Source organism: Chelmon rostratus, chromosome 2 (genome assembly GCF_017976325.1).
Source record: "Chelmon rostratus isolate fCheRos1 chromosome 2, fCheRos1.pri, whole genome shotgun sequence".
Lineage (NCBI taxonomy): Eukaryota > Metazoa > Chordata > Actinopteri > Chaetodontiformes > Chaetodontidae > Chelmon > Chelmon rostratus.
Genome location: NC_055659.1, coordinates 25061321 through 25073618, shown reverse-complemented (window position 1 = coordinate 25073618; position 12298 = coordinate 25061321). Strand labels below are relative to the sequence as shown.

The following is a 12298-nucleotide window of genomic DNA, read 5'->3' as shown; positions in this document are numbered from 1 at the left end:
TGATGCCATAAACCGATGCACCTTTACCTCTTTGTTTGTTGTTTTCTTACTGGTAATCTCTTCATCTTCAGCTGTACATTTTAGCCCTGATCCACTCACCACAGCATCACAGCTACTTGTGCCTGTTTCACCCTGATCCAGGTGTACGGTTGCCTCAATGTTTAGGCAACAGAGGGGCTTGTCTGCTTGTTCCTCTTGTGTTGGTACACTGAAAAAACTCAATCCTAGAATACATTTTATAATATGTACAAGAGAACTGTAAATACATAATAATAGTAATGAGAAAATAATAATAATTGTATTATTCTACTAGAATTAAAAGGCTTTCTAAACAGGTAACATTTCTGCCAGTAAGAGAATTAACAAAGGTAGGGAAACACCACACAGTCATATAAGACACAAAGCATGATCAGGATCCTTTTATTTTTTCAAGCCATTTATTTATTTATATCTAATAAATGTGAAATTGCACAGCAGCCATAAATCTGAAACTTTGCACTGGTTTTGCACAACGACTATTAGTTAAGGCATGAGTAGTGGAGGCAGATGTGGACACTGGATGCCTCGAGCAAAGCAGGACGGCATAAATTACAGTTAGACTGTATGATTAGACACAAGCAGATAAAACGTCACACAAAACTGAATATGCAGAATGGGAAAATCTAATGGACACCTGGAAAATAATGGACTCCAATTTTGATTGTTATACACAGCCATAAACAATACATCAAAATCAAATGACAGCAGTAAACAGGTTGCAGACTCATGAACACATTTCTCGAGTGTCTTTTGCATAAAGGAAGTGCATAGAGGTAAAATGATAATGGTTCTTACAGTTGTTGGTCACCATTTAAAAAGTCAACACAACAGGAATGTGGTCAGCGGTATTTTGACAGTACGTCTTATAACAAGAGAATATATTTTACTGCAGGTCTTCAGAAAATTCCAGTTTTTGAATTCAGATTGGATTTTTAAGAACTGAGCTGAAAGCATTTATAAAACAAAGACAGCATTTTTTCATATTTTCAGAAGCTTAATAGGTCTGTTACAGTAAAACATCGTTTCGACAAACATGTCGACTTCAGCATCTGACAAACGCAGATTACCTTGTTATTGTGTCATCGATGACATTGATGGTACTTCCATCTGTTAAAGTTATAAAAGAGCCAGATAAAACACAGCTTTAAATTACCCTCATTGCGCTCTGCGATCTGTTTCATCACAAACCTGTGAATTGGATCAGAGGAACCCAGAAGCAAGAAAAAAAGCATCGCTCTGACAATCATCCGTAACAATGAACTGATTACTGCACCATCCACAGCTGTTGGTGATGCAGGCACATCTTGTTTCAGGAGGTCAGCCGGCAGGGAGGGTTCAGTATGTGAGAGGACTCAGGATGAAGAGGCGATCCTCCTCCTTCCTGATCCACTTCAGCAGTTTGTTGACAGCAGAGATGGCCAAGGCCTTGGTCCCGAGTGGACTGAAGCAGAGGTAGAGCTCGAAGCCACTTGTCACCTGCAGAGCATAAGTGTAAATCAGTGTACAGAGATGTAAAAACTCTTAATGCAAAGAGCCAAACTGACTTGCTACATAATTGCTAATAACATCAGCACCACTGTCAGACCTTAGTATGGCAGTGGTGAAAATGAAATGAATGCAATAATTACTAAAATTCAGTGATGACAAGTTTGTGATATTTTGCTAAACTTAGTGCATAATGTTTTTCCTTATTACATGTCAAGTGAAACTAAAACTCTCTTGTGAAAATTGAGTCCCAGCAATTGCTACATACTGTAAAAGACTGTTAGCTTCTCATGTCACAATACCAGACTTACCCACGCCAGCAGGTTTTCAGTTTCACTGCAGCGGTAGAAGGAGCGGAGAGGTCTGGCTGGATGGTGCAAGTGACTGTGAAGGTCCTGGTACAATCCCATCAGCCTTTCCTGCTCTTCATCAGACTGGTACACTACAGGAAACTCTGGACTGGAGGAAAAGAAATGAGCGTCTCGTCAAATGCAGCAAGAGAAGGTTTGCTCTCAGGGATGCCAAAAACTAAAAATCACATCACTTATGAAGATTTGGGCAGTTTCTTAATATAAAAACCACAGACATAAATTCAACGCAAGTACAACTAAAATGTTTCAGCAGACGCCTTCCCCACCTGGTGTACAGCCCGGAGCTCTTCGATTTGTACAGGAAGTGTCTGAGCTCCGGGATGCCGACCTGCTCCACAGAATAGCTGGGACATTTAAGTGCCTCCTTCAAGGCCTGGTAGGCACTGCGCTTGCTCAGCCTCTCCAGGACCCGCTGCTTGCAGTCGGACATGTTAAAAAAGTCCTCTCGGTCAGTTGAGACCAGGATGAGACAGAGCTCGGATGAAGGCTCCAGGTAAGAAATGTGGGCGTGGAAAAATCCTGCAGTGTTGAACTTTGGCAGACAGATCGGCGTCCAGCCCTCACCTTCTCGAAAGGAAGAGGAAGAGCCGACGAGGTTGAAGACCAGGTGCAAGTCTATGTGGTGCAGGAACTGGTCCTTTTTTCTCACCAGAGTAACCAGGCGGTCCCCCGCCAGTAGGATGGAGAACACCAGGTTTTTGGCCTTGGCGGCCTGCAGGCCCGATGAGACCACGTCCCTGGCGGAGCTGGCAAGAGGCAAGCAAGTTACGGCGCTGAGCAGCAGACCGGGGTCTCGGTCCAGCCGATGCAGCAGGTTGTCGGTGAGATACTCGGAACCGGCCAGCAGGCGACGCAGGTCGTAGTTCTGTTTGTGCTGGAAGATGTGGTTGAGCTGGGTGAGGGTAAGCAGGCTGACGATCTGGTAGTAGATGTATTGCAGCTCCCGCAGCAGCTCCTTGTCTGATTGACATGTGCGATACACGCCCACCAGGACCAGAGGGCTCTTGGCGAGGAAAACCACTTTACAGCCATCTGACACACAAAATGTTTACAGAGTTGACATGGATCTGCCATATTTCACAGAATGCACTTTGACCTGTTTATTTTCACTTATGAACCACATCCTAGAGCAAAGTATATTCTCACCTGCATGGATGGAGCGGATGATGTTCTTCTCAGCCTCAACGAAGGACACAAGGGCCATCATCACCCCCATTGTGCTGGACAGAGCCTCCTCGGTGCCGTAGCGGGTGTAGATTGGTTTTCCGGCCTCACTCATCACAAACACGTGTTTTCTGTGGCTCCTCCATGCCTCACTGGACACGTCTTCCTCCTTAGTCCTGCTCTCTGATGAAATGTCGTTGTTGTGCTGCTCCTCTCTGGTTTTCTCTCCCACCAGCACCTTGAGCTCCTCTGCACACTCTCCTGATTTGTCCAGTTCAGCCTTCCTCCCGGCCTCTTCCTCAGCCTCAGCAGTCAGATCCTCAAAAGACTGTGCATGGACGAACATAGCACTCTGCTGGCCAGCACCTGAAATTAATATAGGGACGAATGATTACCATGTTTGTCATTATAATGCTTAAATCTGCATGGAATAAATAAGTAAGCCTAGAAAATATATAAAGCACTGTTGGGGGCTGGGGAGACAGTCATCGATGGCTCCCATAGAACAGCTTGGTGAAATGGCTGTACTGCTCTTTCATGGCGGTGGGCGGCCAGTACATTAGCCACCTTGTCCTCATCGTCAAAGTCTTTTCTCTTGTAATTTTTTTTTTTAAATGTCAGAAAACATTTCAAATAAGGCAGAGATCTCCATTTTTTGTGGCTCGTCCCGGCCTGTTTTTGAGTATACTTTATTCAGTCTTCAAACACTATTTTTCCATTTTAAAAGAGAAAAGGCTTCAATGATGAAGACTAACTGATCGGTTTGGCAAATGTATTTCTGGTTAACTTCCCCACCTCCTCTGAGCAGTGCACAACCGCCTCCTGTAGCTTTTACATGGGAACCATGAAGCGCTGTCTGAGGGCGGTTCAGAAAAACAGACTCACAGTTTATCTAATTTAGACAAAGAGAAAGAAGGCAAAGAATAGGACAAGTCTGATAATGAGTCAGCTAGACAACACTGCAAGAATGTGTTTATCGCTAGACTCAGTAGAGCAAATCCAGGAAAAGATGGATCATCTGTCCTGTCAGAGTTGGATTTGTTCAAGCTGGACGTGACAGACCGACATACTTTCACAATGACAAAAATCTGTTTATTGTTAAAGAGTGCAGTCAGGAGACGTCTGTATTAGTACAGTTCTTGGGAGAGAATATGGCAGCTTTCCCTTCTTGTACTGTTGGCAAGGTCACATAAATTTAGAGACGTTATTTGTATTATTAGTCTATTCTCACAGAGCCCAAAACCAATGATGCATTCCGGTGCTCCTTTTACGCTATTTCCAAGTTTATTAGAGAAACATTCCCCTCAAACAGCCAACAGAGTAGCATGTAGATTATAGAGGGCACATTTTATGTTGAACATTTCTTTCCACAAACAGTGCATACAGTGTGTATTTTTTTCTCTCTCTCTCTCTCTCTCTCTCTCTCTCTCTCTCTCTCTCTCTCTCAAACAGACTTCCCGTAAGATTTCATGGTTATAGCAATATCAAGTGGAGAACAATCTCATTTAAAAATGGTCTATTGACAGGATCAAAACAAGGCATGAGAAGTTAAAATATTACTCTTGTGCTTTAAACATGTTTTGCCACAGTACAATTGTGTACTCACTGAAAATCCGCATCATTGCAGGCTTAGCTCACTGCGAAGATGTTCTGTAGCTACTTTTTAAAAATGGTGCTGAATTCAGCAGCAATCATAGAACCTAAATTTTGACTGGATACCAAATGAGGAAACAATAAATGGTTTATTTAAGCATCAGTAACCCTTAACAGAAGAGTTATTACTTAGGATTCAAGGCAGTGGATCTCTACTCATCCCTGGACTGAAGCCTGACCAGCCCGACTGGAAGCTGTTTCTTTGAATAAGGGACACTGCTGCACTGTAAACGTTATACCCGTGTACTGTAAACATTTCTGATGTTTCGAAATATATTCCCACGTGGGATGGGCTAGAGGATGGCATGACACTTAAGGGACTAGTGTGTAGGATTTAGTGGCATCTAGCGTTGAGACTGCAGACTGGAACCAACTGAACACACCTCGCCTCACTCTCTCCTTCCAAGCATGCGGGATAACCTACAGTAGTGTAGCAGTAAATTAAGGCATAGTGGGAGTTGGAGTGACACAAAACACAATTTCAGTTTATCTGAGCTTTCCAATCCTCTCAGAGCGACAACCATTCTGCAGTGGTTCAGATTATCAAGATGCACATGAAACTTGGGTTTCACCGTGTAGGTCTGTCTGGCTGCTTACTGAATGTGGACCAGCCTCACCTGGTTCAGTTCCCTCCACCAGGCCTGGTGTGGGGCTGTCCGCCCTCTCAGACCGAAGGCGGTCCACAGGAGCCAGGGTACCATTCTCCCATGACACAGTCGGCCTTTGGGCTCCTCCATCCATCACTGCTATTTATGGCAGGGACACACACCTGGCAGGACAGACAGAGAGCTGTGGGACCAAAGGTCAACAGCTACATAACTGAGACTATGACTACAAATCGAGCTGGTTATGATGCATTATCATTATGGGTGCACGAGTCATTAAAATGTTATGGTCTGACTTTAAACTTTCTTACTTTCTGAGAAACTTAAATCCAACTCTTGTTGCTACAAGCAACGGCTAATGTGATACTGAACTGGAAGACAACCTAAGACACTCTTGCTAGAGTACAACATTTCTCCTACGTTTACACCCTCCCTCTTTATAAAATGCTACATGGAGTCTCTTCTTATCTTGTTCCACAGCCTTGAGTCTCAGAGAGACGTCTGATATGCTGGTGCAGAACTTCAAAGGCTACTTTGATAGCTAACTTTAGCAGATAATCTGCAGTATCACATTTAACGATAGCTGGGTCTGGCTTCATTCTGACAAAGCGCTCTCGTGACATTTCAGATACATTAGAAATTATTACCTTTCATTTCCGGAGCTGTCTGCATTTAACTGTTGTGCTCCACAACTCGCTTGTCACATTTACTGCAACTAGCTAACAAGCAGGGACAAGTCAGAAGTACTTCTCGCTAGTCAACATGCCCTGCTCGATTGCGGAAGTAGGAATTGTGGGATTTGAAGTTCTCTTCCGGAGAATGGCTATAGAGCAGTAGACTGCCTAATTTTGTATGAATGGAATAGAAATTCATGGGAAAGACAGTGCTGAAATACTTGTGGATCAGTCTAGCAGCGACATGTTACATATTGCATGATTAAGTTTATTGTTATTCAACTTAGTTCCTCATTTGATCTTGATGGTGTATTCAAGTACTTCGGACATCAAACCACTATGCTTGCTTATTATTAAGGTACTCGAATAGAAAACACGATGTCGTGGGAATAACTGAAGAGGGTTTAACTATTCAATTATATATGAAATGTAATAAAAAGCTCTGTGAATTTAGCACAAAGACACTTCCTTGGTGTGAAAAAATGTAAATATCAGTGCTTTTTTCACATGACCATTTCCAGTGCGTAAGTGTGAAATATAATGATTTTTTATGGCATATGAATGTCGATAAATGCGTAAGACAATACAAATTAGGTTTTCAGATAGAGATATCATTAGTTTTAAACTTAAATACGTTAATCGCATAAAACTTCGTCAAGTAATTTTTAAATAAGAGGAAAATGTGTGACCTGTTATTTAACGTAGACGAGCAGCACCTGAACGCACCGTAAGGGGCGGGACTTGCGTTTGAACGTACAGCGGGTAAACAACTGCTATGGAGCAAGGCTTGAGGTTGTGTTAGCTAGCTAATGACGGGTCTGTCTGGGAGAGTCAATTTAACTCGGCCAGAATCTCATATTCTGCACAAGATAATGGATGCTTGATTTCATTACCAAGAACTGCATAGTACATTAACGTCTTCGCTTTGTAGGTAACGTTAACGTTATGGCGGATGTTGTTAATACTTTTACCGTTAACCAAAGCTAACTAGCTTTAGCGTAGCTAGCTTTAGCTGTTAACGTTGCGAGTGCAGGGCCACTACAGCGTTAGCCAAGCAGTTGTACGTAGCCTAGGTCACGAACACTAAAAAAGAGAAGTTCACTGTACGTAAAGTAACCCGATTTTTCCGCTGCTGTTCATAACAGGGCGATCCTTGTGACAGTAAGATGCCTATCCGAGCATATTGCACAATTTGCTCAGATTTCTTCGATCACTCCAGAGATGTTGCTGCCATCCACTGCGGACACACTTTCCACTATGAATGGTAACATAATGCAAAAAAGCTTCAACTTTCAACAACAGACTGTCTGGCGTTTTAAATTGACATTGAAATGGTTCCCTCTCCCCTCTCAGTCTTCTCCAGTGGTTTCAGACAGCACCCACAAAAACCTGTCCACAGTGCAGGAAACAGGTACAGTGATGCGGACTTCAAACACCACCAAACTGCTCCTAGCCTAGATTGAACGTCAATTTATATATTGCTGTGCTTTGTGTGTAGGTCAGCACTAGGCACATTATCAGCAAGCTGTACTTTGATGTTGGTGAAGAGGAGGAGGGCTTGAAGGATCCGGAAAGCTTGCAGGTACCAAACTTGGAGCATCCTAACAACATATCCATGTTGGTTTTGAGGTTTTTGCAGATAAATTGGGTGTAAAAAGTTGAATCAATTCTGAAAATATATATTTGTATACTCAGATGGATGATTTAAAGTGTCATATTTTTTTTCTCATTGTGGGTTTCTCTCTTAGAATGAGCTCGATCGAATGAAGGCACATTTAACCACTAAAGGTAAGAAACCTCATAATGTTGTAATACACCTACACTTGATTATTTAAACTAGGCAGCACCAGTTCATCATCTGTCTGATCAATTTGTAGAGCGAGACTGGCGGGACAAACAGAAGGTGGTGGACGGTTTGAAGGACACAGTGGAGAGGCAGAGGAGAGACCTGGACAGTGTGCGGAAAGAGATAATGGACAAGGAGATGCTCTGTTCTGCCCTCAGAGTAAGCCGTCTGTTCTTTATTGTTCAAACCCATTTTGTATACTGACTCGTATCTCCTATTGCCCCTGTAATGTCTTTTTATTTATTTATTTATTCATATATATTTTTCTTGATTTTTTTCTTCTTTCATAGAAACAGATGACATACCTGGAGACACAACAGAACGACGCCCAGGCTGCCAAGGAGGAGGCCCGGAGACTCAGGACCAAAATGAAAACATTTGAAAGGTATCTGCAGTCATAACTACCATCATGTTTAGGTTTCTAAGTAGAGGCACACTATTAATCAAAATATTGACTATTCAACAAATGTAAAAAATGTTTTTGAAGATCTTGAGTACGTCAGTGTCGATACGATGGGTATGTCTGAAAGCATACATTTTCATAAATCCAATTTGGAGTGGGTGGAAGAAATCAGCATTAGTCATTTGGATATAGAAGAAGGGAAAGCTGTAGGATTCATTGTTCATTCCCCTTCAGCTGGAACAGTCATATGAGTTTAACAAATAGACAGTTTACAATTTTGTCACAACAATAATAATATGACTAATTACAAATCTTAATATGTAGTCTTGTATTATAATACTGATGATTGATCAAAATATCTGCAATGCTCTGCATAGTACTCTGTCTTCTTTCGCTGTCCAAGAAAGTCATAGTCATGCTGTGCGCTAACACTGCTGGTTTGGCCCCAGCCTGGATGTCTTGTTGCAGGGCCAGAGGGAAGAGGTGGAGTCCATGATCACAGATATGGGTATCAGCCAGGCGGCGGTGGAGCAGCTCTCCATCTACTGCATCTCGCTCAAAAAGTAAGAAGCCCAAGAGCTGTTGATCACAAAGTGACAAATCATTTTCCACACCACATCATTTAGAGCTTCAGTCCTAACGAATGCAACGTCCTTGTCGTCATTCACTGTGCATTTATATCCTCCCTTCCCTTTTTTAGAGAGTATGATAATCTAAAAGGCAGCTTGAAGTCTTCAAATGACATGTGTGAGAAGCTGAAGAGAGAAGTGCTCACCTCAAACAACAAGGTAGCTATATGTTAGTAAGTCACCGCACCCAGACTTACCAATTCAAGAATGTGGCATCTCTAAATTACAGTTTCTTGTGTCATTTTAGTTGCACAAAGCCTCAGTGGAGGTGACTAAGACCAAAGAGGACATGAAGTCTCTGCAGAACGATCTGGCCAATGCTGACAAAGAGATTTCTGTAAGGCAAATCCACCAAATATGCTTTTACTTTTAATATCTGAGAAATGTACGACTGTGATTTCTTGCATGCATGCCTGTCCACAGAGTCTAAAGAAGAAAGTGGAGTTTCTTCAGAGGACTCTGAGCACCCCGACAAGGACGAACGAAGCCCTCAGTCGGCTCGTCTTTGAAAGGTGTGTGACCCAGCTACTGGACTGAAATCTCCAAATGGTTTGACTTGTTCTTGATGGAAACATAAACTAAGCGCAATTTACTTACGAGGTTTCTCTGCCCATCGTTCAGCCCGGCCCCAGTGGAGCTGAAGCAGCCTCGCCTCCACCAGCCTGCAGGTAGCGAGGACATTGACCTCAACATGACATATGACATCACTACTCCAGATGATGTGGCCAAGAGACCAACACAGATCCCATCCAAGAAGATGCGGCTTGACCCTCTGGTGTAAGTTTAATGTGGCTCATTGTGGGAATGGTTTTTTTTTGTTTTTGTACACTGAAAAAATAAGTAGAAATACCTTTAAATGTTATGTGAAATACTTTATTTTTCAGGCCATCTTTGTCCAAACACAAGAAAGGTTCATGTCAAAGCAAGGTACGTTTGTTAATGTCACTCAGCAAGGTCCATTTTTCAAACAAGGTGTGCATGTCCCTCAAGATTTTATCATTCCTCAGGCTCGAGATGAGGATGGAGCCATGGATCCTTTTCTGAGGAACTCCTTCCTCTTCAGAAAGAAGACTATGGGGAGCATGTTGGACCCTCAGAGGAAGCCTGGAACCGTATGTACAACACAACCATCTCCTGCACTTCAGGTCAAATGTTTTAATATTTTGTTATAATTAATATTTCGTGACAGAAAATCTTTCTTGTTTCAGGTGAGAAGTGGTTATGATGGTTTAGGAGGACGTACTAAATTCATCCAACCTGTATCCTTTTTCCTGTCAAGTGGAATGTATGTGTCAGACAGGTGTTTCTCGAGTCCCCCTCCAGTCAAAAATGTGTTTTTCTTCTTGTTGCTGCAGTTGAATGTTTGAGCTTCACTATGCAGATTGATGTGCAGAGTTTGTCACTAGACTGCTGTTTTCACATTCATTGCTGAAAGTGTAAATTTTGTCTGTGCTCATTGAAAATCAGATTTTCAGAGGCGGGCCTACGAGCATGGCATGTGAGATCAAATAGTTTGGAAGCCAGCCCTGGTCCAATGTTCAGCATACACAAGTGTGAAATGAAAAATATCTGCGTTTTCAGATATTCTGGATATTCTGGAGAAGGAGTAGGTGCTAACAAACACCATAGCAACCTTATGCAATGATAATATGTTGTGTTTTTAACCTTGTTCCACTGGTCCCAGTTGGCTAAAATGAATGAAGCTTTAAGTAAAAAAGCATCTAGTTGCTACTCGTTTTGAACATGTTTGGGTGTCCAGACTATAATCATTGAAGAGGTGAAAATTCATTAGAAAACACTCATGTCAAAAAATGATCAGGGCAGAATAAAACCTCAATGAATACTCCTTCATTCCTTAACCATGCACTCCACTCCAGTCTCCGTTATCAGAGATTCGCCCGCTGATGAAAGCTAAAAGGAAAAAGGTAGCCAGGCCTCCACCCAAGGTTGCAACTTGCCTGACTCTGGACAGCTTCCTGGAGTAAATGCTGACTTTCCACTTCCTCAGATGTAGAGTCAGAGGTCAGGGTGCTGTGTGTGTGCGTGCGTGCATGTGTGTGTGCTTACATGTGCGAAGTCGTGTGTTTTTGCTACTGTGGCGAGCCAGCCTGGCAGCGGCTCTGCCACTCAGCACCAAACAGGACTTTGTGATTAAACTTTATTTAAAGCAGTAGCTGACCTTCCTCTTGACGACAGGCTGCTGAGCCTTTGGTGACATCAGCAAACCTGCTGTACATTTTTTGAGTGATGACCTCAGCTTGACTTGGAGACTCTGTCTTGACCAGCCTTCTCTTGTTGTTGTTATGTGAGTGAGTGTGTGCATGTGAGTGACAGACAAACCAACTTATTTGCAGATCCATGTGTCAGTACTCTGTATTATGTCATTGATGATCGCTGCTGCATCTGTACATCTCTACACTCTACAAAAACCAGTTGTTTTTCACAGTTATCTCAAAACTGTCTTGTTAAACACCTACATGTAGATATATTAAAGGTATTTTTAGTTTTAATGGTCCTGTCAGATGTAAACCAGCTCAAATAATAAACAATATATTTTTTTTATTAAGGTTTGTGTGGGTTCTACAAACAATTCCCTCTTGACTGTGCTTTTATTCACAAACATTTCACTGAGGTGTGCTCTCCTGCAGAGGGCAGTACAGACAGTGGTTTCTCACATGCGGACATAAATCTCACAGCCCTCCTGAACTGTGAGGAAAAATGCGCTGCACGTGGTAACCGCTGAATCCATTAGTGTTGAAAAGGCTGCGCCTGCACAAAAGGAAATCCTCAAGAAGAACGTCTTTTAAAACACCTTCAGTAAAACCTGAGTTGTACACTGTGATCAAGTAACAAAAAGTATGCTGCAAATCATATACAGGCAAAGGCCTGTTAACTTTAGGAGTTGCCTCATGTGAAATGGCTTACAGTGTTTGCAGACATGAGAACTTGTAGTGATAGAGGACCTCTATCACGGCACAAAATCTATCAAATACAACTGCTGATGTGAAGCTTTCTGACAAGGTTCCCATGCATGTGCGTAACAGTAGCTTGTCTAATTTGGTATGTTGCCTTACAGACTGGCCTTGGAGGAGACTGCTTGATATTTTGAAAAACAATATGGGGAAATGCCAGTCATTGTTTTCCACCGTGGAGTAGATGTACAGGTAGAACATAAATATCCTGTTGACAATCACTTATATCCTGTTAGCACCCATGAATTTGCAGTTTCCACAATGAAAACCATCTTGTACCATAATAACCGCGTACATGACACTAAGTTGAATAAAATGCTCTGTTGCCTTTGTGATTTGGATGTTAAACGATTTATAGTGAAGTGATTAATTAAACCGTACCAAGGGATTCTATCAGAAATAGTAACAGGACATGGCTGTGCATTTTAATAGCTAGTTCCTTTCAGTGCAATCAGAA

At 42.3% G+C, this 12298-nt stretch overlaps 2 protein-coding genes across 4 annotated transcripts; one reads left to right on the top strand and one right to left on the bottom strand.

Annotated features, from left to right (window-relative positions):
* Positions 1-415: 415 nt before the first annotated feature.
* On the bottom strand, positions 416-6094 carry mon1a (MON1 secretory trafficking family member A). 2 transcript variants are annotated; one of them, XM_041956454.1, is made up of 6 exons: positions 5965-6094; positions 5330-5481; positions 3042-3425; positions 2162-2927; positions 1836-1983; positions 416-1515 (listed from the first exon to the last, which is right to left on the bottom strand). In XM_041956454.1, the coding sequence occupies exons 2-6, from the start codon at positions 5451-5453 to the stop codon at positions 1375-1377; spliced, it is 1563 nt and encodes a 520-aa protein (XP_041812388.1). In that variant the 5' UTR covers positions 5454-5481; positions 5965-6094; the 3' UTR covers positions 416-1374. The 2 variants fall into 2 exon arrangements, with proteins under 2 accessions (XP_041812388.1, XP_041812395.1); XM_041956461.1 differs by having other exon boundaries at positions 5330-5501; positions 5965-6071.
* Positions 6095-6782: 688 nt separating this feature from the next.
* Positions 6783-11397, top strand: LOC121622382 (TRAF-interacting protein). 2 transcript variants are annotated; one of them, XM_041959345.1, is made up of 16 exons: positions 6783-6922; positions 7137-7255; positions 7345-7402; positions 7490-7573; positions 7740-7779; positions 7869-7996; positions 8128-8222; positions 8690-8803; positions 8941-9028; positions 9117-9206; positions 9293-9381; positions 9491-9646; positions 9754-9796; positions 9877-9981; positions 10078-10128; positions 10747-11397. In XM_041959345.1, the coding sequence occupies exons 2-16, from the start codon at positions 7158-7160 to the stop codon at positions 10852-10854; spliced, it is 1347 nt and encodes a 448-aa protein (XP_041815279.1). In that variant the 5' UTR covers positions 6783-6922; positions 7137-7157; the 3' UTR covers positions 10855-11397. The 2 variants fall into 2 exon arrangements, with proteins under 2 accessions (XP_041815279.1, XP_041815286.1); XM_041959352.1 differs by having other exon boundaries at positions 6794-6918.
* The last annotated feature ends 901 nt before the right edge of the window (positions 11398-12298 follow it).

Bases quoted from the DNA above. Each gene is read 5' to 3' on its own strand.
- LOC121622382 (XM_041959345.1), top strand. From the start codon at position 7,158: ATGCCTATCCGAGCATATTGCACAATTTGCTCAGATTTCTTCGATCAC. The intron at 7,403-7,489 runs GTACAGTGATGC...CTTTGTGTGTAG, and splicing joins GTCCACAGTGCAGGAAACAG to GTCAGCACTAGGCACATTAT. The intron at 7,574-7,739 runs GTACCAAACTTG...TTTCTCTCTTAG, and splicing joins AGGATCCGGAAAGCTTGCAG to AATGAGCTCGATCGAATGAA.
- mon1a (XM_041956454.1), bottom strand. From the start codon at position 5,453: ATGGATGGAGGAGCCCAAAGGCCGACTGTGTCATGGGAGAATGGTACC. The intron at 3,426-5,329 runs GTGAGGCTGGTC...TATTAATTTCAG, and splicing joins GGTGGAGGGAACTGAACCAG to GTGCTGGCCAGCAGAGTGCT. The intron at 1,516-1,835 runs GTAAGTCTGGTA...TATGCTCTGCAG, and splicing joins CTGAAAACCTGCTGGCGTGG to GTGACAAGTGGCTTCGAGCT.